This window comes from Oncorhynchus gorbuscha, linkage group LG13, assembly GCF_021184085.1.
Source record: "Oncorhynchus gorbuscha isolate QuinsamMale2020 ecotype Even-year linkage group LG13, OgorEven_v1.0, whole genome shotgun sequence".
In the NCBI taxonomy this organism is placed as follows: domain Eukaryota; kingdom Metazoa; phylum Chordata; class Actinopteri; order Salmoniformes; family Salmonidae; genus Oncorhynchus; species Oncorhynchus gorbuscha.
This window is the reverse complement of record NC_060185.1, coordinates 100,269,948-100,294,709: the sequence shown is the minus strand read 5'-3', so window position 1 is coordinate 100,294,709 and position 24,762 is coordinate 100,269,948. Positions and strand designations below refer to the sequence as shown.

The 24,762-nt window shown below is 49.5% G+C and overlaps 1 protein-coding gene across 1 annotated transcript in view; it reads right to left on the bottom strand.

Moving 5' to 3' along the window:
- Positions 1 to 24,762, bottom strand: part of LOC123992407 (transcriptional regulator ATRX-like) — a 109,519-nt gene that overhangs the window by 37,598 nt on the left and 47,159 nt on the right. Inside the window, 8 exon segments of the mRNA XM_046293548.1 lie at positions 935 to 1,029; positions 2,186 to 2,316; positions 3,017 to 3,134; positions 10,097 to 10,272; positions 16,475 to 16,612; positions 16,696 to 16,873; positions 17,829 to 17,975; positions 23,818 to 23,927. Coding sequence (XP_046149504.1) covers positions 935 to 1,029; positions 2,186 to 2,316; positions 3,017 to 3,134; positions 10,097 to 10,272; positions 16,475 to 16,612; positions 16,696 to 16,873; positions 17,829 to 17,975; positions 23,818 to 23,927 — 1,093 coding nt within the window.

The following is a 24,762-nucleotide window of genomic DNA, read 5'->3' as shown; positions in this document are numbered from 1 at the left end:
ACAATAAGACAGTCCGGTTGTACATTACACTACGATAAGACAGTCCGGTTGTACATTACACTACGATAAGACAGTCCGGTTGTACATTACAGCACAATAAGACAGTCCGGTTGTACATTACACTACGATAAGACAGTCCGGTTGTACATTACAGTACGATAAGACAGTCCGGTTGTACAAAATATCTGACACCACTCTGATATAGTAGATGTGTTGGGAATATATCTGACACCACTCTGATATAGTAGATGTGGGGAATATATCTGACACCACTCTGATATAGTAGATGTGTTGGGAATATATCTGACATTACTCTGATATAGTAGATGTGTTGATATAGTAGATGTAGATGTGTTGGGAATATATCTGACATTACTCTGATATAGTAGATGTGTTGGGAATATATTGACACCACTCTGATATAGTAGATATACTCTGATATAGTAGATGTGTTGGGAATATATCTGACACCACTCTGATATAGTAGATGTGTTGGGAATATATCTGACACCACTCTGATATAGTAGATGTGTTGGGAATATATCTGACACCACTCTGATATAGTAGATGTGTTGGGAATATATCTGACATCACTCTGATATAGTAGATGTGTTGGGAATATATCTGACACCACTCTGATATAGTAGATGTGTTGGGAATATATCTGACACCACTCTGATATAGTAGATGTGTTGGGAATATATCTGACATTACTCTGATATAGTAGATGTGTTGGGAATATATCTGACACCACTCTGATATAGTAGATGTGTTGGGAATATATCTGACATCACTCTGATATAGTAGATGTGTTGGGATGTGTTGAATATATCTGACATTACTCTGATATAGTAGATGTGTTGGGAATATATCTGACACCACTCTGATATAGTAGATGTGTTGGGATGTTTCCCTGTAAATAATATGTTGTTACTTTTTCTGTTTCTCGTCTTCAGAGGTCATGCTCATGGAAGACTCCTCGGTCTCCGAGGCGATGAACTCGTCCATGCTGTCCTCGTCAAAGTACCCCTAAAACAACAAGACACAGTCAGAACCCCTGAGACAGAACCCCTGAGACACCATCAGAAGGGGAGACAGACAGACAGCCGGGCGAGGGGACACAGACAGACAGCCGGGCGAGGGGACACAGACAGACAGCCGGGCGAGGGGACACAGACAGACAGCCGGGCGAGGGGACACAGACAGACAGCCGGGCGAGGGGACACAGACAGACAGCCGGGCGAGGGGACACAGACAGACAGCCGGGCGAGGGGACACAGACAGACAGCCGGGCGAGGGGACACAGACAGACAGCCGGGCGAGGGGACACAGACAGACAGCCGGGCGAGGGGACACAGACAGACAGCCGGGCGAGGGGACACAGACAGACAGCCGGGCGAGGGGACAGAGACAGACAGCCGGGCGAGGGGACAGAGACAGACAGCCGGGCGAGGGGACAGAGACAGACAGCCGGGCGAGGGAGACAGACAGACAGCCGGGCGAGGGAGACAGACAGACAGCCGGGAGAGGGGAGGGAGACAGACAGACAGCCGGGCGAGGGAGACAGACAGACAGCCGGGCGAGGGGAGGGAGACAGACAGACAGCCGGGCGAGGGGAGGGAGACAGACAGACAGCCGGGCGAGGGGACAGAGACAGACAGCCGGGCGAGGGGACAGAGACAGACAGCCGGGCGAGGGGACAGAGACAGACAGCCGGGCGAGGGGACAGAGACAGACAGCCGGGCGAGGGGACAGAGACAGACAGCCGGGCGAGGGGACAGAGACAGACAGCCGGGCGAGGGGACAGAGACAGACAGCCGGGCGAGGGACAGAGACAGACAGCCGGGCGAGGGGACAGAGACAGACAGCCGGGCGAGGGGACAGAGACAGACAGCCGGGCGAGGGGACAGAGACAGACAGCCGGGCGAGGGGACAGAGACAGACAGCCGGGCGAGGGGACAGAGACAGACAGCCGGGCGAGGGAGGGAGACAGACAGCCAGGCGAGGGAGACAGACAGCCAGGCGAGGGAGACAGACAGACAGACAGCCGGGCGAGGGAGACAGACAGACAGCCGGGCGAGGGAGACAGACAGACAGCCGGGCGAGGGAGACAGACAGACAGCCGGGCGAGGGGAAAGACAGACAGACAGCCGGGCGAGGGGAAAGACAGGAAAAGTGTGTGTACCTTGTTTTCCTTGCTGATGTAGTCCAGCTGCAGGCACCAGGGATGGGTCCAGATTCTGCTGAGCATCTGGAAGTCCTGGAACAGTTTGGTCCCGGCTCGGCCCCGACCCCCCTCCACCGCGTTCCCCGCACCTGCCCACAGAGACAGAGCGAGACAGAGAGGTGCGTGAGAGAGGGAGAATGTATTTCTTTCATACCCACCACAGCTGTAGCTGAATAAGGTACCACTCCCTCACACTCATAACATCAAAACAAATGTAGTGCTATAATCACGGTTGTTTTGGGGTTTTCTGTTCCTTTTCTATTCGGTTTTTAGATATTCACTTGAAATTCAGTTCATTTGCTAGTTTTTATGAACAAATATTAATATTTATTTTGAATATAATTTAGGGACAGAAAGTAGCGTTATGCATGAGAGGCTCGGAGCCATTTATGTAGTCCAGCCCCCCCCTAATAGCAGGGCTGCTACCCCGGGCCCCCACCCCCCTAATAGCAGGGCTGCTACCCCGGGCCCCCACCCCCCTAATAGCAGGGCTGCTACCCCGGGCCCCCACCCCCTAATAGCAGGGCTGCTACCCCGGGCCCCCACCCCCTAATAGCAGGGCTGCTACCCCGGGCCCCCACCCCCTAATAGCAGGGCTGCTACCCCGGGCCCCCACCCCCTAATAGCAGGGCTGCTACCCCGGGCCCCCACCCCCTAATAGCAGGGCTGCTACCCCGGGCCCCCACCCCTAATAGCAGGGCTGCTACCCCGGGCCCCCACCCCCTAATAGCAGGGCTACCCCGGGCCCCCACCCCTAATAGCAGGGCTAACCCGGGCCCTAATATGTACCTGTTAAGTGCTCCAGGTAGTGTCGGTATAGAGTACACTGGATGGGCGTGACTCTGACGGACACAACGTACTCATGTTTAGGAGGCAGGAACTTGGTCAGGGCAGAGTAGTCTCTTCTCTGGAGAGAGAGCAGAGAGACCAGTAAACACACTGTAGTCTCTTCTCTGGAGAGAGAGCAGAGACCAGTAAACACACTGTAGTCTCTTCTCTGGAGAGAGAGCAGAGAGACCAGTAAACACACGGTAGTCTCTCTTCTCTAGTCTCTTCTCTGGAGAGAGAGCAGAGAGACCAGTAAACACACTGTAGTCTCTTCTCTGGAGAGAGAGCAGAGAGACCAGTAAACACACTGTAGTCTCTTCTCTGGAGAGAGAGCAGAGAGACCAGTAAACACACGGTAGTCTCTTCTCTGGAGAGAGAGCAGAGAGACCAGTAAACACACGGTAGTCTCTTCTCTGGAGAGAGAGCAGAGAGACCAGTAAACACACGGTAGTCTCTTCTCTGGAGAGAGAGCAGAGAGACCAGTAAACACACGGTAGTCTCTTCTCTGGAGAGAGACCAGTAAACAGACGGTAGTCTCTTCTCTGGAGAGAGACCAGTAAACAGACGGTAGTCTCTTCTCTGGAGAGAGACCAGTAAACACACGGTAGTCTCTTCTCTGGAGAGAGAGCAGAGAGACCAGTAAACACACGGTAGTCTTCTCTGGAGAGAGACCAGTAAACACACGGTAGTCTCTTCTCTGGAGAGAGACCAGTAAACACACGGTAGTCTCTTCTCTGGAGAGCAGAGAGACCAGTAAACACACGGTAGTCTCTTCTCTGGAGAGCAGAGAGACCAGTAAACACACGGTAGTCTGCTCTGGAGAGAGACCAGTAAACACACGGTAGTCTGCTCTGGAGAGAGACCAGTAAACACACGGTAGTCTCTTCTCTGAGAAGGGAGGGACAGTCAAAGAGACACGTTTTTTTTAAACAGTCCGTCAATGGAAACAGCCTGAGGTTGTCGATATCAGTCAGAAATACTTATTCTAGTGTCAAAACGGTCTACAAAGTGGAGGACAATTTAGTCATAAAGTCAGTCTCATCCAAAACTGAGATTCACGTGGTAAAGTGGTATCCACAAGTTCATCTTCCGGGGCGGCAGGGTAGCCTAGTGGTTAGAGTGTAGAGGTGGCAGGTAGCCTAGTGGTTAGAGTGTAGAGGAGGCAGGTAGCCTAGTGGTTAGAGTGTAGAGGTGGCAGGGTAGCCTAGTGGTTAGAGTGTAGAGGTGGCAGGTAGCCTAGTGGTTAGAGTGTAGAGGAGGCAGGGTAGCCTAGTGGTTAGAGTGTAGAGGTGGCAGGTAGCCTAGTGGTTGGAGTGTAGAGGTGGCAGGTAGCCTAGTGGTTAGAGTGTAGAGGAGGCAGGGTAGCCTAGTGGTTAGAGTGTAGAGGTGGCAGGTAGCCTAGTGGTTAGAGTGTAGAGGTGGCAGGGTAGCCTAGTGGTTAGAGTGTAGAGGTGGCAGGTAGCCTAGTGGTTAGAGTGTAGAGGAGGTAGGTAGCCTAGTGGTTAGAGTGTAGAGGAGGTAGGGTAGCCTAGTGGTTAGAGTGTAGAGGAGGCAGGTAGCCTAGTGGTTAGAGTGTAGAGGTGGCAGGTAGCCTAGTGGTTAGAGTGTAGAGGAGGCAGGTAGCCTAGTGGTTAGAGTGTAGAGGAGGTAGGGTAGCCTAGTGGTTAGAGTGTAGAGGTGGCAGGTAGCCTAGTGGTTAGAGTGTAGAGGTGGCAGGTAGCCTAGTGGTTAGAGTGTAGAGGAGGCAGGTAGCCTAGTGGTTAGAGTGTAGAGGAGGTAGGGTAGCCTAGTGGTTAGAGTGTAGAGGAGGCAGGGTAGCCTAGTGGTTAGAGTGTAGAGGTGGCAGGGTAGCCTAGTGGTTAGAGTGTAGAGGTGGCAGGGTAGCCTAGTGGTTAGAGTGTAGAGGTGGCAGGGTAGCCTAGTGGTTAGAGTGTAGAGGTGGCAGGGTAGCATAGTGGTTAGAGTGTAGAGGTGGCAGGGTAGCCTAGTGGTTAGAGTGTAGAGGTGGCAGGTAGCCTAGTGGTTAGAGTGTAGAGGTGGCAGGTAGCCTAGTGGTTAGTGTGTAGAGGTGGCAGGTAGCCTAGTGGTTAGAGTGTAGAGGTGGCAGGTAGCCTAGTGGTTAGAGTGTAGAGGCGGCAGGGTAGCCTAGTGGTTAGAGTGTAGAGGTGGCAGGTAGCCTAGTGGTTAGAGTGTAGAGGTGGCAGGTAGCCTAGTGGTTAGAGTGTAGAGGTGGCAGGTAGACTAGTGGTTAGAGTGTAGAGGTGTCAGGTAGCCTAGTGGTTAGTGTAGAGGTGGCAGGGTAGCCTAGTGGTTAGAGTGTAGAGGCGGCAGGGTAGCCTAGTGGTTAGAGTGTAGAGGGGGCAGGGTAGCCTAGTGGTTAGAGTGTAGGGGAGGCAGGTAGCCTAGTGGTTAAAGTGTAGTGGGTTCGATTCCCGGGACCACCCATATGTAGAATGTATGCACACATGACTGTAAGTCGCTTTGGATAAAAGCGTCAGCTAAATGGCATATTATTTTATATATTATTATAGAGGGGGCAGGGTAGCCTAGTGGTTAGAGTGTAGGGGTGGCAGGTAGCCTAGTGGTTAGAGTGTAGAGGTGGCAGGGTAGCCTAGTGGTTAGAGTGTAGGGGAGGCAGGTAGCCTAGTGGTTAGAGTGTAGAGGAGGCAGGTAGCCTAGTGGTTAGAGTGTAGAGGTGGCAGGGTAGCCTAGTGGTTAGAGTGTAGAGGTGGCAGGTAGCCTAGTGGTTAGAGTGTAGAGGAGGCAGGGTAGCCTAGTGGTTAGAGTGTAGAGGTGGCAGGTAGCCTAGTGGTTAGAGTGTAGAGGTGGCAGGGTAGCCTAGTGGTTAGAGTGTAGAGGTGGCAGGTAGCCTAGTGGTTAGAGTGTAGAGGAGGTAGGTAGCCTAGTGGTTAGAGTGTAGAGGAGGTAGGGTAGCCTAGTGGTTAGAGTGTAGAGGAGGCAGGTAGCCTAGTGGTTAGAGTGTAGAGGTGGCAGGTAGCCTAGTGGTTAGAGTGTAGAGGAGGCAGGTAGCCTAGTGGTTAGAGTGTAGAGGAGGTAGGGTAGCCTAGTGGTTAGAGTGTAGAGGTGGCAGGTAGCCTAGTGGTTAGAGTGTAGAGGTGGCAGGTAGCCTAGTGGTTAGAGTGTAGAGGAGGCAGGTAGCCTAGTGGTTAGAGTGTAGAGGAGGTAGGGTAGCCTAGTGGTTAGAGTGTAGAGGAGGCAGGGTAGCCTAGTGGTTAGAGTGTAGAGGTGGCAGGGTAGCCTAGTGGTTAGAGTGTAGAGGTGGCAGGGTAGCCTAGTGGTTAGAGTGTAGAGGTGGCAGGGTAGCCTAGTGGTTAGAGTGTAGAGGTGGCAGGGTAGCATAGTGGTTAGAGTGTAGAGGTGGCAGGGTAGCCTAGTGGTTAGAGTGTAGAGGTGGCAGGTAGCCTAGTGGTTAGAGTGTAGAGGTGGCAGGTAGCCTAGTGGTTAGTGTGTAGAGGTGGCAGGTAGCCTAGTGGTTAGAGTGTAGAGGTGGCAGGTAGCCTAGTGGTTAGAGTGTAGAGGCGGCAGGGTAGCCTAGTGGTTAGAGTGTAGAGGTGGCAGGTAGCCTAGTGGTTAGAGTGTAGAGGTGGCAGGTAGCCTAGTGGTTAGAGTGTAGAGGTGGCAGGTAGACTAGTGGTTAGAGTGTAGAGGTGTCAGGTAGCCTAGTGGTTAGTGTAGAGGTGGCAGGGTAGCCTAGTGGTTAGAGTGTAGAGGCGGCAGGGTAGCCTAGTGGTTAGAGTGTAGAGGGGGCAGGGTAGCCTAGTGGTTAGAGTGTAGGGGAGGCAGGTAGCCTAGTGGTTAAAGTGTAGTGGGTTCGATTCCCGGGACCACCCATATGTAGAATGTATGCACACATGACTGTAAGTCGCTTTGGATAAAAGCGTCAGCTAAATGGCATATTATTTTATATATTATTATAGAGGGGGCAGGGTAGCCTAGTGGTTAGAGTGTAGGGGTGGCAGGTAGCCTAGTGGTTAGAGTGTAGAGGTGGCAGGGTAGCCTAGTGGTTAGAGTGTAGGGGAGGCAGGTAGCCTAGTGGTTAGAGTGTAGAGGAGGCAGGGTAGCCTAGTGGTTAGAGTGTAGAGGTGGCAGGTAGCCTAGTGGTTAGAGTGTAGAGGTGGCAGGTAGCCTAGTGGTTGGAGTGTAGAGGTGGCAGGTAGCCTAGTGGTTAGAGTGTAGAGGAGGCAGGGTAGCCTAGTGGTTAGAGTGTAGAGGTGGCAGGTAGCCTAGTGGTTAGAGTGTAGAGGTGGCAGGGTAGCCTAGTGGTTAGAGTGTAGAGGTGGCAGGTAGCCTAGTGGTTAGAGTGTAGAGGAGGTAGGTAGCCTAGTGGTTAGAGTGTAGAGGAGGTAGGGTAGCCTAGTGGTTAGAGTGTAGAGGAGGCAGGTAGCCTAGTGGTTAGAGTGTAGAGGTGGCAGGTAGCCTAGTGGTTAGAGTGTAGAGGAGGCAGGTAGCCTAGTGGTTAGAGTGTAGAGGAGGTAGGGTAGCCTAGTGGTTAGAGTGTAGAGGTGGCAGGTAGCCTAGTGGTTAGTGTAGAGGTGGCAGGTAGCCTAGTGGTTAGAGTGTAGAGGAGGCAGGTAGCCTAGTGGTTAGAGTGTAGAGGAGGTAGGGTAGCCTAGTGGTTAGAGTGTAGAGGAGGCAGGGTAGCCTAGTGGTTAGAGTGTAGAGGTGGCAGGGTAGCCTAGTGGTTAGAGTGTAGAGGTGGCAGGGTAGCCTAGTGGTTAGAGTGTAGAGGTGGCAGGGTAGCCTAGTGGTTAGAGTGTAGAGGTGGCAGGGTAGCATAGTGGTTAGAGTGTAGAGGTGGCAGGGTAGCCTAGTGGTTAGAGTGTAGAGGTGGCAGGTAGCCTAGTGGTTAGAGTGTAGAGGTGGCAGGTAGCCTAGTGGTTAGTGTGTAGAGGTGGCAGGTAGCCTAGTGGTTAGAGTGTAGAGGTGGCAGGTAGCCTAGTGGTTAGAGTGTAGAGGCGGCAGGGTAGCCTAGTGGTTAGAGTGTAGAGGTGGCAGGTAGCCTAGTGGTTAGAGTGTAGAGGTGGCAGGTAGCCTAGTGGTTAGAGTGTAGAGGTGGCAGGTAGCCTAGTGGTTAGAGTGTAGAGGTGTCAGGTAGCCTAGTGGTTAGTGTAGAGGTGGCAGGTAGCCTAGTGGTTAGAGTGTAGAGGCGGCAGGGTAGCCTAGTGGTTAGAGTGTAGAGGGGGCAGGGTAGCCTAGTGGTTAGAGTGTAGGGGAGGCAGGTAGCCTAGTGGTTAAAGTGTAGTGGGTTCGATTCCCGGGACCACCCATATGTAGAATGTATGCACACATGACTGTAAGTCGCTTTGGATAAAAGCGTCAGCTAAATGGCATATTATTTTATATATTATTATAGAGGGGGCAGGGTAGCCTAGTGGTTAGAGTGTAGGGGTGGCAGGTAGCCTAGTGGTTAGAGTGTAGAGGTGGCAGGGTAGCCTAGTGGTTAGAGTGTAGGGGAGGCAGGTAGCCTAGTGGTTAGAGTGTAGAGGCGGCAGGTAGCCTAGTGGTTAGAGTGTAGAGGTGGCAGGTAGCCTAGTGGTTAGAGTGTAGAGGTGGCAGGTAGCCTAGTGGTTAGAGTGTAGAGGTGGCAGGGTAGCCTAGTGGTTAGAGTGTAGAGGTGGCAGGGTAGCCTAGTGGTTAGAGTGTAGAGGAGGTAGGGTAGCCTAGTGGTTAGAGTGGAGGGGAGGCAGGTAGCCTAGTGGTTAGAGTGTAGAGGTGGCAGGGTAGCCTAGTGGTTAGAGTGGAGGGGCGGCAGGTAGCCTAGTGGTTAGAGCGTTGGACTAGTAACCAGCAGGTCGCCTAGTGGTTAGAGTGGAGGGGCGGCAGGTAGCCTAGTGGTTAGAGCGTTGGACTAGTAACCAGCAGGTCGCCTAGTGGTTAGAGCGTTGGACTAGTAACCAGCAGGTAGCCTAGTGGTTAGAGCGTTGGACTAGTAACCAGCAGGTAGCCTAGTGGTTAGAGTGTTGGACTAGTAACCAGCAGGTCGCCTAGTGGTTAGAGCATTGGACTAGTAACCGGAAGGTTGCAAGTTCAAATCCCGAGCTGACAAGGTACTAATCTGTCGTTCTGCCCCTGAACAGGCAGTTAACCCACTGTTCCCAGGCCGTCATTGAAAATAAGAATTTGTTCTTAACCTCGAGGGGGGCCCACATTCATTTTGTGAGTCACTCTCACTCAGATATCATATTATTAAGATGAAAAAATGTATGGAATTACAGGAAATTTGCTGTAAAACTGCACATTTTTCCCCCCTGATGCCAAAAGGTGGAGAATGGCAGGACATGTTTTATTTTATTTATTTGACCTTTATTTAACTAGGCCTAGTTACAGTGTTATATAGTGTTACAACAGTGTTACCTGAACACATTCATGTTGTGGAGAACGTGAGCTATCCTTTATGAGGCGAACATCACAGGGTTATATAGTGTTACCTGAACACATTCATGTTGTGGAGAACGTGAGCTATCCTTTATGAGGCGAACATCACAGGGTTATATAGTGTTACCTGAACACATTCATGTTGTGCAGAACGTGAGCTATCCTTTATGAGGCGAACATCACAGTGTTATATAGTGTTACCTGAACACATCCATGTTGTGGAGAACGTGAGCTATCCTTTATGAGGCGAACATCACAGGGTTATATAGTGTTACCTGAACACATTCATGTTGTGGAGAACGTGAGCTATCCTTTATGAGGCGAACATCACAGGGTTATATAGTGTTACCTGAACACATTCATGTTGTGCAGAACGTGAGCTATCCTTTATGAGGCGAACATCACAGGGTTATATAGTGTTACCTGAACACATTCATGTTGTGCAGAACGTGAGCTATCCTTTATGAGGCGAACATCACAGGGTTATATAGTGTTACCTGAACACATTCATGTTGTGCAGAACGTGAGCTATCCTTTATGAGGCGAACATCACAGGGTTATATAGTGTTACCTGAACACATTCATGTTGTGCAGAACGTGAGCTATCCTTTATGAGGCGAACATCACAGGGTTATATAGTGTTACCTGAACACATCCATTGAGCATCTCGTAGAGGATGTGGGCCCTCTTCTTCATGATGCGTACATCCTGGTCTGTGGAGTCCGCTGCCTGCCCGTTCTGGATGGGGTTGACGAAGCGGTTCCTGAACTCCTTCACTGACCCCAGCAGGTTCTCCTTGATGAAGTTCACCATGCAGTGGTCTGGACAGGGCACACACACACACACACACACACACACACACACACACACACACACACACACACACACACACACACACACACACACACACACACACACACACACACACACACACACACACACACACACACACACACACACTGGTAGCATAAGTATTCAACCCTCTTGCATTTCTTCACATGTTGTTGTGTTACAATGCGAGATTTAAAAAGGGATTTCATTGTCATTTTTTTGTCGTCCATTTAAACAAAATACTGAAATGAAAAAAATGGAAAAAAAATCAATAAAAAGAGAAATAAAGTAATATATTGATTAGATAAGTATTCAGCCCACATGTTAGAAACAGCCCTGGCAGTGATTACAGCTGTCAGTCTCTGAGGTAAGTCTCATAATTACAGCTGTCAGTCTCTGAGGTAAGTCTCATAATTACAGCTGTCAGTCTGAGGTAAGTCTCATAATTACAGCTGTCAGTCTGAGGTAAGTCTCATAATTACAGCTGTCAGTCTGAGGTAAGTCTCATAATTACAGCTGTCAGTCTCTGAGGTAAGTCTCATAATTACAGCTGTCAGTCTCTGAGGTAAGTCTCATAATTACAGCTGTCAGTCTGAGGTAAGTCTCATAATTACAGCTGTCAGTCTGAGGTAAGTCTCATAATTACAGCTGTCAGTCTGAGGTAAGTCTCATAATTACAGCTGTCAGTCTCTGAGGTAAGTCTCATAATTACAGCTGTCAGTCTCTGAGGTAAGTCTCATAATTACAGCTGTCAGTCTGAGGTAAGTCTCATAATTACAGCTGTCAGTCTGAGGTAAGTCTCATAATTAGCTGTCTGTCTGAGGTAAGTCTCATAATTACAGCTGTCAGTCTGAGGTAAGTCTCATAATTACAGCTGTCAGTCTGAGGTAAGTCTCATAATTACAGCTGTCAGTCTGAGGTAAGTCTCATAATTACAGCTGTCAGTCTGAGGTAAGTCTCATAATTAGCTGTCTGTCTGAGGTAAGTCTCATAATTACAGCTGTCAGTCTGAGGTAAGTCTCATAATTACAGCTGTCAGTCTGAGGTAAGTCTCATAATTACAGCTGTCTGAGGTAAGTCTCATAATTACAGCTGTCAGTCTCTGAGGTAAGTCTCATAATTACAGCTGTCAGTCTCTGAGGTAAGTCTCATAATTACAGCTGTCAGTCTCTGAGGTAAGTCTCATAATTACAGCTGTCAGTCTCTGAGGTAAGTCTCATAATTACAGCTGTCAGTCTCTGAGGTAAGTCTCATAATTACAGCTGTCAGTCTCTGAGGTAAGTCTCATAATTACAGCTGTCAGTGTGAGGTAAGTCTCATAATTACAGCTGTCAGTCTCTGAGGTAAGTCTCATAATTACAGCTGTCAGTCTCTGAGGTAAGTCTCATAATTACAGCTGTCAGTGTGAGGTAAGTCTCATAATTACAGCTGTCAGTATCTGAGGTAAGTCTCATAATTACAGCTGTCAGTCTCTGAGGTAAGTCTCATAATTACAGCTGTCAGTCTCTGAGGTAAGTCTCATAATTACAGCTGTCAGTCTCTGAGGTAAGTCTCATAATTACAGCTGTCAGTCTCTGAGGTAAGTCTCATAATTACAGCTGTCAGTCTGAGGTAAGTCTCATAATTAGCTGTCTGTCTGAGGTAAGTCTCATAATTAGCTGTCAGTATCTGAGGTAAGTCTCATAATTACAGCTGTCAGTATCTGAGGTAAGTCTCATAATTACAGCTGTCAGTATCTGAGGTAAGTCTCATAATTACAGCTGTCAGTCTCTGAGGTAAGTCTCATAATTACAGCTGTCAGTCTCTGAGGTAAGTCTCATAATTACAGCTGTCAGTCTGAGGTAAGTCTCATAATTACAGCTGTCAGTCTGAGGTAAGTCTCATAATTACAGCTGTCTGAGGTAAGTCTCATAATTACAGCTGTCAGTCTCTGAGGTAAGTCTCATAATTACAGCTGTCAGTCTCTGAGGTAAGTCTCATAATTACAGCTGTCAGTCTCTGAGGTAAGTCTCATAATTACAGCTGTCAGTCTCTGAGGTAAGTCTCATAATTACAGCTGTCAGTCTCTGAGGTAAGTCTCATAATTACAGCTGTCAGTCTCTGAGGTAAGTCTCATAATTACAGCTGTCAGTCTCTGAGGTAAGTCTCATAATTACAGCTGTCAGTGTGAGGTAAGTCTCATAATTACAGCTGTCAGTCTCTGAGGTAAGTCTCATAATTACAGCTGTCAGTCTCTGAGGTAAGTCTCATAATTACAGCTGTCAGTGTGAGGTAAGTCTCATAATTACAGCTGTCAGTATCTGAGGTAAGTCTCATAATTACAGCTGTCAGTCTCTGAGGTAAGTCTCATAATTACAGCTGTCAGTCTCTGAGGTAAGTCTCATAATTACAGCTGTCAGTCTCTGAGGTAAGTCTCATAATTACAGCTGTCAGTCTGAGGTAAGTCTCATAATTACAGCTGTCAGTCTGAGGTAAGTCTCATAATTACAGCTGTCTGAGGTAAGTCTCATAATTACAGCTGTCAGTCTCTGAGGTAAGTCTCATAATTACAGCTGTCAGTCTCTGAGGTAAGTCTCATAATTACAGCTGTCAGTCTCTGAGGTAAGTCTCATAATTACAGCTGTCAGTCTCTGAGGTAAGTCTCATAATTACAGCTGTCAGTGTGAGGTAAGTCTCATAATTACAGCTGTCAGTCTCTGAGGTAAGTCTCATAATTACAGCTGTCAGTCTCTGAGGTAAGTCTCATAATTACAGCTGTCAGTGTGAGGTAAGTCTCATAATTACAGCTGTCAGTATCTGAGGTAAGTCTCATAATTACAGCTGTCAGTCTCTGAGGTAAGTCTCATAATTACAGCTGTCAGTCTCTGAGGTAAGTCTCATAATTACAGCTGTCAGTCTCTGAGGTAAGTCTCATAATTACAGCTGTCAGTCTCTGAGGTAAGTCTCATAATTACAGCTGTCAGTCTGAGGTAAGTCTCATAATTAGCTGTCAGTATCTGAGGTAAGTCTCATAATTAGCTGTCAGTATCTGAGGTAAGTCTCATAATTACAGCTGTCAGTATCTGAGGTAAGTCTCATAATTACAGCTGTCAGTATCTGAGGTAAGTCTCATAATTACAGCTGTCAGTCTCTGAGGTAAGTCTCATAATTACAGCTGTCTGTCTGAGGTAAGTCTCATAATTACAGCTGTCAGTCTCTGAGGTAAGTCTCATAAGAGCTTTGCCCACCTGGATTGTCCAATATTTCCCCGTTAATTAGTTTCAGAAATTCTTCAAGCTCAGTCAAGATTTAAAGATGCAATATGCAGAAATCGCTCTGCCATTTCCTGGTAGCTAAAATTCGAATAGTTCGCCTAATTTCATTTGCAGAATTTGCTTCGCTCTTCGAATTTATGAAGTATTGTGTAGATAGACGACAACAACAACAAGAATCACATTTAAATCCATTTGAATCCCTCTCTGAAAAGGAACAAAAATGTGAAAAATATTCTCTGGTATGAATACTTAAGACACCCACTAAAAACCCTGAATATAGACAGGACACTAGGAGCGTCCTGAACATCAAGCTGTCCCTCTACAGAAACAGGAGATGGACTGCTGCCCTACGGGCCGTTCTGGTTCCCTCTACAGAAACAGGAGATGGACTGCTGCCCTACGGGCCGTTCTGGTTCCCTCTACAGAAACAGGAGATGGACTGCTGCCCTACGGGCCGTTCTGGTTCCCTCTACAGAAACAGGAGATGGACTGCTGCCCTACGGGCCGTTCTGGTTCCCTCTACAGAAACAGGAGATGGACTGCTGCCCTACGGGCCGTTCTGGTTCCCTCTACAGAAACAGGAGATGGACTGCTGCCCTACGGGCCGTTCTGGTTCCCTCTACAGAAACAGGAGATGGACTGCTGCCCTACGGGCCGTTCTGGTTCCCTCTACAGAAACAGGAGATGGACTGCTGCCCTACGGGCCGTTCTGGTTCCCTCTACAGAAACAGGAGATGGACTGCTGCCCTACGGGCCGTTCTGGTTCCCTCTACAGAAACAGGAGATGGACTCCTGCCCTACGGGCCGTTCTGGTTCCCTCTACAGAAACAGGAGATGGACTCCTGCCCTACGGGCCGTTCTGGTTCCCTCTACAGAAACAGGAGATGGACTCCTGCCCTACGGGCCGTTCTGGTTCCCTCTACAGAAACAGGAGATGGACTCCTGCCCTACGGGCCGTTCTGGTTCCCTCTACAGAAACAGGAGATGGACTCCTGCCCTACGGGCCGTTCTGGTTCCCTCTACAGAAACAGGAGATGGACTCCTGCCCTACGGGCCGTTCTGGTTCCCTCTACAGAAACAGGAGATGGACTCCTGCCCTACGGGCCGTTCTGGTTCCCTCTACAGAAACAGGAGATGGACTCCTGCCCTACGGGCCGTTCTGGTTCCCTCTACAGAAACAGGAGATGGACTCCTGCCCTACGGGCCGTTCTGGTTCCCTCTACAGAAACAGGAGATGGACTCCTGCCCTACGGGCCGTTCTGGTTCCCTCTACAGAAACAGGAGATGGACTCCTGCCCTACGGGCCGTTCTGGTTCCCTCTACAGAAACAGGAGATGGACTCCTGCCCTACGGGCCGTTCTGGTTCCCTCTACAGAAACAGGAGATGGACTCCTGCCCTACGGGCCGTTCTGGTTCCCTCTACAGAAACAGGAGATGGACTCCTGCCCTACGGGCCGTTCTGGTTCCCTCTACAGAAACAGGAGATGGACTCCTGCCCTACGGGCCGTTCTGGTTCCCTCTACAGAAACAGGAGATGGACTCCTGCCCTACGGGCCGTTCTGGTTCCCTCTACAGAAACAGGAGATGGACTCCTGCCCTACGGGCCGTTCTGGTTCCCTCTACAGAAACAGGAGATGGACTCCTGCCCTACGGGCCGTTCTGGTTCCCTCTACAGAAACAGGAGATGGACTCCTGCCCTACGGGCCGTTCTGGTTCCCTCTACAGAAACAGGAGATGGACTCCTGCCCTACGGGCCGTTCTGGTTCCCTCTACAGAAACAGGAGATGGACTCCTGCCCTACGGGCCGTTCTGGTTCCCTCTACAGAAACAGGAGATGGACTCCTGCCCTACGGGCCGTTCTGGTTCCCTCTACAGAAACAGGAGATGGACTCCTGCCCTACGGGCCGTTCTGGTTCCCTCTACAGAAACAGGAGATGGACTCCTGCCCTACGGGCCGTTCTGGTTCCCTCTACAGAAACAGGAGATGGACTCCTGCCCTACGGGCCGTTCTGGTTCCCTCTACAGAAACAGGAGATGGACTCCTGCCCTACGGGCCGTTCTGGTTCCCTCTACAGAAACAGGAGATGGACTCCTGCCCTACGGGCCGTTCTGGTTCCCTCTACAGAAACAGGAGATGGACTCCTGCCCTACGGGCCGTTCTGGTTCCCTCTACAGAAACAGGAGATGGACTCCTGCCCTACGGGCCGTTCTGGTTCCCTCTACAGAAACAGGAGATGGACTCCTGCCCTACGGGCCGTTCTGGTTCCCTCTACAGAAACAGGAGATGGACTCCTGCCCTACGGGCCGTTCTGGTTCCCTCTACAGAAACAGGAGATGGACTCCTGCCCTACGGGCCGTTCTGGTTCCCTCTACAGAAACAGGAGATGGACTCCTGCACTACGGGCCGTTCTGGTTCACTCTACAGAAACAGGAGATGGACTCCTGCCCTACGGGCCGTTCTGGTTCCCTCTACAGAAACAGGAGATGGACTCCTGCCCTACGGGCCGTTCTGGTTCCCTCTACTGAAACAGGAGATGGACTGCTGCCCTACGGGCCGTTCTGGTTCCCTCTACAGAAACAGGAGATGGACTCCTGCCCTACGGGCCGTTCTGGTTCCCTCTACAGAAACAGGAGATGGACTCCTGCCCTACGGGCCGTTCTGGTTCCCTCTACAGAAACAGGAGATGGACTCCTGCCCTACGGGCCGTTCTGGTTCCCTCTACAGAAACAGGAGATGGACTCCTGCCCTACGGGCCGTTCTGGTTCCCTCTACAGAAACAGGAGATGGACTCCTGCCCTACGGGCCGTTCTGGTTCCCTCTACAGAAACAGAAGATTGACTCCTGCCCTACGGGCCGTTCTGGTTCCCTCTACAGAAACAGGAGATGGACTGCCGTTCTGGTTCATTCTAACTGTATATAACAACGTAACGGACATACACTCTATGAGGTTGTTCTGCAGTGGAGTGCCGGTGAGCACCACTCTCCGTCGGGTCTTGATGGAGTTCATGGCTTTAGAGATGGCCGACGCCTCGTTCTTCAAGATGTGGCCCTCATCACAGATCACAAAGTCTGGGCCTGGGGAGGGAGACAACACAGAGCAGAGAGTGTTGAGAAGAAACTGGATAAAAGAAATAACCATGTGTGTGTCCTCTACCTACCTGGGTCAACCAGGGTCTTCTGGAAGGTCTCTTTGAGTTTCTTGCTCTTGATGTTTCTACCCTGAGTGAGGTTACGGTACATCTCATAGCCAATGATCATGATTCCTCCATCCTCCTGCCACTGCTGCAGAGCAGACGCTCTCTCCTGAGGACGCTTCACCGTGGCCAGCTCCGTCACCTAGTGACAGACAGAGTAAAGACACACAGACAGCGTAAAGACACACAGACAGCGTAAAGACACACAGACAGCGTAAAGACACACAGACAGCGTAAAGACACACAGACAGCGTAAAGACACACAGACAGAGTAAAGACACACAGACAGAGTAAAGACACACAGACAGAGTAAAGACACACAGACAGCGTAAAGACACACAGACAGCGTAAAGACACACAGACAGCGTAAAGACACACAGACAGAGTAAAGACACACAGACAGAGTAAAGACACACAGACAGAGTAAAGACACACAGACAGAGTAAAGACACACAGACAGAGTAAAGACACACAGACAGAGTAAAGACACACAGACAGAGTAAAGACAGACAGACAGCGTAAAGACACACAGACAGCGTAAAGACACACAGACAGCGTAAAGACACACAGACAGCGTAAAGACACACAGACAGACATAGTGACAGAGCGGGAACACAGACACGGCTCTGGAAGTAACTACAGACCACTGCATAATGATCTGTATCTGTGTGTTTGGGTCAAATTAACATTTGTTTTATTCTGACAACAATTTTCCCAAATAAACACATTTAGAGCTTTTCTTTACAGAAAACAACTGGAATTGTGATCCAGTGAATTATAAGTGAAATAATCTGTCTGTAAACAATTGATGGTGAAATGTTATTTTTTGTTGTTTTTCACCTTATATATTCACATTGTATGTTGTCTACCTCACTTGCTTTGGCAATGTTAACACATGTTTCCCATGCCAATAAAGCCCTTGAATTGAATTGAAATGACTTGTGTCATGCACGAAGTAGATGTCCTAACCGACTTGCCAAAACTATAGTTTGTTAACAAGACATTTGTGGAGTGATTGAAAAACGAGTTTTAATGACTCCAACCTAAGTGTATGTAAACTTCAAACTTCAACTGTGTGAATATATGTGTGTGTGTACCTCTAAACTCTCCTCGTCCTTGAAGCCATACTGCCACTTCTCAAACTCGTTGAGCCAGTTGAGAACGGTGTTGAGAGGACAGACGATCAGAGCCGTGGAGAAGTCTAACTTTTCACACAGCAGTAGTGTGTGGAGGAGGGTTACCACCTAGTGGTATAGACAGGGTTGGATACAGTATAGATATTTACACATAGAGAGGAGTCTAACTTGTCACACAGCAGGGTTAGATACAGTATATATTTACAGTGCATTGGGAAAGCATTCAGACCCCGTGACTTTTTCCACATTGTGTTCCAGCCTCGTTCTAAAATGGATACAATTATTTTTTCCCCCTCAATCAATCTACACACAACACCCAAATAATGGCACACTACCCCCATAAATGACACACTACCCCATAATGACAATAACCCATAATGACACAATACCTCATGAGTCAATACCCCAAGACGACACACTGCCAGATAAAGACAATACCCCAAGACACAATACCCCCATAAATGACACACTACTGACAATACCCCATAACGACTCAATACCCTACCATAACGACTCAAAACCTCATGACACACTGTCCCATAACGACGCGACACACTGTCCCATAACGATAAATCAATCGTTGTCCTGTTGGAAGGTGAACCTTCACCCCAGTCGGAGGTCCTGAGCGCTCTGGAGCAGTTTTTCATCAAGGATCTCTGTCCTTTGATCCGGTCATCTATTCTGACAAGTTTCAGTCCCTGCCACTGGAAAATATCCCCACAGCATGATGCTGCCACCACCATGCTTCCCCGCAGGGATGCTGCCACCACCATGCTTCCCCGCAGGGATGCTGCCACCACCATGCTTCCCCGCAAGGATGCTGCCACCACCATGCTTCCCCGCAGGGATGCTGCCACCACCATGCTTCCCCGCAGGGATGCTGCCACCACCATGCTTCACCGTAGGGATGGTGCCAGGTTTTATCCAGACGTGAAGCTTGGCATTCAGGCCAAAGAGTTCAATCTTGGTTTCATCAGACCAGAGAATCATGTTTCTCACAGTCAGAATCCTCTAGGTGCCTTTTGGCAAACTCCAAGCGGGCTGTCATGGCCTTTACTGAGGAGTGGCTTCTGTCTGGCCATTCTACCATAAAGGCCTGCTTGGTGGAGTGCTGCAGAGACGGGATAAACTTCCAGAAGGACAACCATCTACAAAGAGGAACTCTGGAGCTCTGTCAGAGTGACTATTGGATTCTTGGTCGCCTCCCTGACCAAGGCCATTCTTCCCTGATTGCTCAGTTTGGCCGGGCAGCCAGCTCTAGGAAGAGTCTTGGTGGTTCCAACCTTCTTCCATTTAAGAATGATGGAGGCCACTCTGTTCTTGGGGACCTTCAACGCTGCAGAAACATTTTGGTACCCTTCCCCAGATCTGTGCCTCGACACCATCCTGTCTCGGAGCTCTATGGACAATTTACTTGACCTCATGGATTGGTTTTTGCTCTAACATACACTGTCAACTGTGGGACCTTATATAGTCAGGTGTATTTGTTTCCAAATCAATTGAATTTACCACAGGTGGACTCCAATCAAGCTGTAGAAACATCAAGGATGATCAATGGGAACAGGATGCACCTGAGCTCAATTTCGAGTCTCATAGCAGAGAGTCTGAATACAGAGATATGAGATGTTTTTTATTTAAGACATTTGAAAACAGATCTAAATAAACGTTTTTGCTTTGTCATTATGGGATATTATGATGTCATTATGAGGTATTGTGATTACACTCAACTGAACGACTTGATTAGTGTAGTGTTAGCTAGCTACATAGCTGTCTTTGCTGTCTTCGTATCCAAGATAATTGTGTAGTTTAGAGTGTGTAGTCTTAGAGTGATTATCTTAATTTACCGAGGTTAGCTAGCCAGCTATTTGTCGTCCTTAACGTAGGAGACTCTGCTAGCTAGCCGACAGCTAGCCAACAGCTAGCCAACAGCTAGCCAACAGCTAGCCAACAGCTAGCCAACAGCTAGCCAACAGCTAGCCAACAGCTAGCCAACGTCTTCTGAATAGACTCAACAACCCGGTCGCATTCACAGGTAGTATCACATTCTCATTTTATTTCATTACAGTATAACGGTTTGATTTGTTTGCTCGTAGCTAGCTACATAGCTAGCTACATAGCTGTCTTTGTATCAAAGATAATTGTGTAGTCTAGAGCGATTTTCTAAGTTAGCTAGCCAGCTATTGTCGTTCTTTTAACGCAACGTAACGTAAACATCACTACTAGCTAGCCAGCTAGCCCCCGAATAGCAGCACTGTCGAAACTATTACACTCAACGGAACGACTTGATTAGTGTAGTGTCAACAACGCACCCACTGCCAGCTAGCCTACTTCAGCAGTACTGTATCATTTTAATCATTTTAGTCAATAAGATTCTTGCTACGTAAGCTTAACTTTCTGAACATTCGAGACGTGTAGTCCACTTGTCATTCCAATCTCCTTTGCATTAGCGTAGCCTCTTCTGTAGCCTGTCAACTATGTGTCTGTCTATCCCTGTTCTCTCCTCTCTGCACAGACCATACAAACGCTCCACACCGCGTGGCCGCGGCCACCCTAATCTGGTGGTCCCAGCGCGCACGACCCACGTGGAGTTCCAGGTCTCCGGTAGCCTCTGGAACTGCCGATCTGCGGCCAACAAGGCAGAGTTCATCTCAGCCTATGCCTCCCTCCAGTCCCTCGACTTCTTGGCACTGACGGAAACATGGATCACCACAGACAACACTGCTACTCCTACTGCTCTCTCTTCGTCCGCCCACGTGTTCTCGCACACCCTGAGAGCTTCTGGTCAGCGGGGTGGTTGCACCGGGATCCTCATCTCTCCCAAGTGGTCATTCTCTCTTTCTCCCCTTACCCATCTGTCTATCGCCTCCTTTGAATTCCATGCTGTCACAGTTACCAGCCCTTTCAAGCTTAACATCCTTATCATTTATCGCCCTCCAGGTTCCCTCGGAGAGTTCATCAATGAGCTAGATGCCTTGATAAGCTCCTTTCCTGAGGACGGCTCACCTCTCACAGTTCTGGGCGACTTTAACCTCCCCACGTCTACCTTTGACTCATTCCTCTCTGCCTCCTTCTTTCCACTCCTCTCCTCTTTTGACCTCACCCTCTCACCTTCCCCCCCTACTCACAAGGCAGGCAATACGCTCAACCTCATCTTTACTAGATGCTGTTCTTCCACTAATCTCATTGCAACTCCCCTCCAAGTCTCCGACCACTACCTTGTATCCTTTTCCCTCTCGCTCTCATCCAACACCTCCCACACTGCCCCTACTCGGATGGTATCGCGCCGTCCCAACCTTCGCTCTCTCTCCCCCGCTACTCTCTCCTCTTCCATCCTATCATCTCTTCCCTCTGCTCAAACCTTCTCCAACCTATCTCCTGATTCTGCCTCCTCAACCCTCCTCTCCTCCCTCTTTGCATCCTTTGACTCTCTATGTCCCCTATCCTCCAGGCCGGCTCGGTCCTCCCCTCCCGCTCCGTGGCTCGATGACTCATTGCGAGCTCACAGAACAGGGCTCCCGGCAGCCGAGCGGAAATGGAGGAAAACTCGCCTCCCTGCGGACCTGGCATCCTTTCACTCCCTCCTCTCTACATTTTCCTCCTCTGTCTCTGCTGCTAAAGCCACTTTCTACCACTCTAAATTCCAAGCATCTGCCTCTAACCCTAGGAAGCTCTTTGCCACCTTCTCCTCCCTCCTGAATCCTCCTCCCCCCCTCCCTCTCTGCAGATGACTTCATCAACCATTTTGAAAAGAAGGTCGACGACATCCGATCCTCGTTTGCTAAGTCAAATGACACCGCTGGTTCTGCTCACACTGCCCTACCCTGTGCTCTGACCTCTTTCTCCCCTCTCTCCAAATGAAATCTCGCGTCTTGTGACGGCCGGCCGCCCAACAACCTGCCCGCTTGACCCTATCCCCTCCCCTCTTCTCCAGACCATTTCCGGAGACCTTCTCCCTTACCCTGCACCCCTTCTGAAAAAACCTACACTCGATCCCTCCGATGTCAACAATTACAGACCAGTATCCCTTCTTTCTTTTCTCTCCAAAACTCTTGAACGTGCCGTCCTTGGCCAGCTCTCCCGCTATCTCTCTCTGAATGACCTTCTTGATCCAAATCAGTCAGGTTTCAAGACTAGTCATTCAACTGAGACTGCTCTCCTCTGTATCACGGAGGCGCTCCGCACTGCTAAAGCTAACTCTCTCTCCTCTGCTCTCATCCTTCTAGATCTATCGGCTGCCTTCGATACTGTGAACCATCAGATCCTCCTCTCCACCCTCTCCGAGTTGGGCATCTCCGGCGCGGCCCACGCTTGGATTGCGTCCTACCTGACAGGTCGCTCCTACCAGGTGGCGTGGCGAGAATCTGTCTCCTCACCACGCGCTCTCACCACTGGTGTCCCCCAGGGCTCTGTTCTAGGCCCTCTCCTATTCTCGCTATACACCAAGTCACTTGGCTCTGTCATAACCTCACATGGTCTCTCCTATCATTGCTATGCAGATGACACACAATTAATATTCTCCTTTCCCCCTTCTGATGACCAGGTGGCGAATCGCATCTCTGCATGTCTGGCAGACATATCAGTGTGGATGACGGATCACCACCTCAAGCTGAACCTCGGCAAGACTGAGCTGCTCTTCCTCCCGGAGAAGGACTGCCCGTTCCATGATCTCGCCATCACAGTTGACAACTCCATTGTGTCCTCCTCCCAGAGCGCTAAGAACCTTGGCGTGATCCTGGACAACACCCTGTCGTTCTCAACCAACATCAAGGCAGTGGCCCGTTCCTGTAGGTTCATGCTCTACAACATCCGCAGAGTACGACCCTGCCTCACACAGGAAGCGGCGCAGATCCTAATCCAGGCACTTGATTACTGCAACTCGCTGTTGGCTGGGCTCCCTGCCTGTGCCATTAAACCCCTTCAACTCATCCAGAACGCCGCAGCCCGTCTGGTGTTCAACCTTCCCAAGTTCTCTCACGTCACCCCGCTCCTCCGTTCTCTCCACTGGCTTCCAGTTGAAGCTCGCATCCGCTACAAGACCATGGTGCTTGCCTACGGAGCTGTGAGGGGAACGGCACCTCAGTACCTCCAGGCTCTGATCAGGCCCTACACCCAAACAAGGGCACTGCGTTCATCCACCTCTGGCCTGCTCGCCTCCCTACCACTGAGGAAGTACAGCTCCCGCTCAGCCCAGTCAAAACTGTTCGCTGCTCTGGCCCCCCAATGGTGGAACAAACTCCCTCACGACGCCAGGACAGCGGAGTCAATCACCACCTTCCGGAGACACCTGAAACCCCACCTCTTTAAGGAATAACTAGGATAGGATAAGTAATCCCTCTCACCCCCCCCCCTTTAAGATTTAGATGCACTATTGTAAAGTGACTGTTCCACTCGATGTCATAAGGTGAATGCACCAATTTGTAAGTCGCTCTGGATAAGAGCGTCTGCTAAATGACTTAAATGTAAAATGTAAATTATGGTCATCATGGGGTGTGATGTTGTGATGTCATCACGGGGTATTGTGATGTCATCACGGGGTATTGTGATGTCATCACGGGTATTGTGATGTCATCACGGGGTATTGTGATGTCATCATGGGGTCATTGTGATGTCATCATGGGGTATTGTGATGTCATTATGGGGTAGTGTGTGTAGATTGATGAGGGTGGGGGACTATTTAATCCATTTTAGAATAAGGCTGTAACGTAACAAAATGTGGAAAAAGTCACGGGGTCTGAATGCTTTCTGAATGCACCGTACAGAGACAAAGGGTGAAGTAGAACGTGTGCAGGGTTACCCCCTAGTGGTAAAAGCAGGTAATTACAGGGTCAGATGAGATAAATGGTGGAAGTAGACATTATGCTCCTCCCACAACTAGAGAAACACCCCCCTTTCTATAGGAAGACAAACAAAAGTCTAAAACAGAAACAATAGGTGGCTGGGTGGTACAGACCTGCAGTGTTTTTCCCAGGCCCATACAGTGAGCCAGGATACATCCAGAACCAGAGTTCTTGTTGGTTTTCTTCACCGACTCACAACAGCAGTCCCACATGAACTGGACCCCTAGAGAGACAGACAGAGACATCACTCAACACACAAAGCATTTCTGAAGACGTGTCTGTTCGGCGTTGACGCAGACGTCTGTGAAGCATGGTAATGACTTGATGAGGTAATGACTTGATGAGGTAATGACTTGATGAGTAAACAAGTAAAAGCAGCGCTCTATTCACTGTACCATCAACATTATGATGAAAGACGTTCTCTACCCGTTGGTTTTGGGTGTTACAACTACAGCTACTACTGGTTCTATTACTGCTACCGCTGGTTCTACTACCGCTGGTTCTACCACCACAGGTTCTACCACCACAGGTTCTACCACCACAAGTTCTACCACCACAAGTTCTACTACTACAACCACCAGTTCTACTACTACCGCTACCACCACCGGTTCTACTACTACCGCTACCACCACCGGTTCTACTACTACCGCTACCACCACCGGTTCTACTATCACCACCGGTTCTACTACTACTGCCGGTTCTACTACTACCGCTACCACCGGTTCTACTACTACTACAACTGGTTCTACTACTACCACCGGTTCTACAACTACCGATACTACCACTGGTTCTACTACTACCGATACTACCACTGGTTCTACTACTACCAATACTACCACTGGTTCTACTACTACCACTGGTTCTACTACTACTACTACTACTACTACTACTAATGCTGCTACCACTACTGCTACTACTGGTTCTACTACTACTACTAATGCTGCTACCACTACTGCTACTACTACTACTAATGCTGCTACCACTACTGCTAATGCTGCTACCACTACTACTAATGCTGCTACTACTACTACTAATGCTGCTGCTGCTGCTGCTACTAC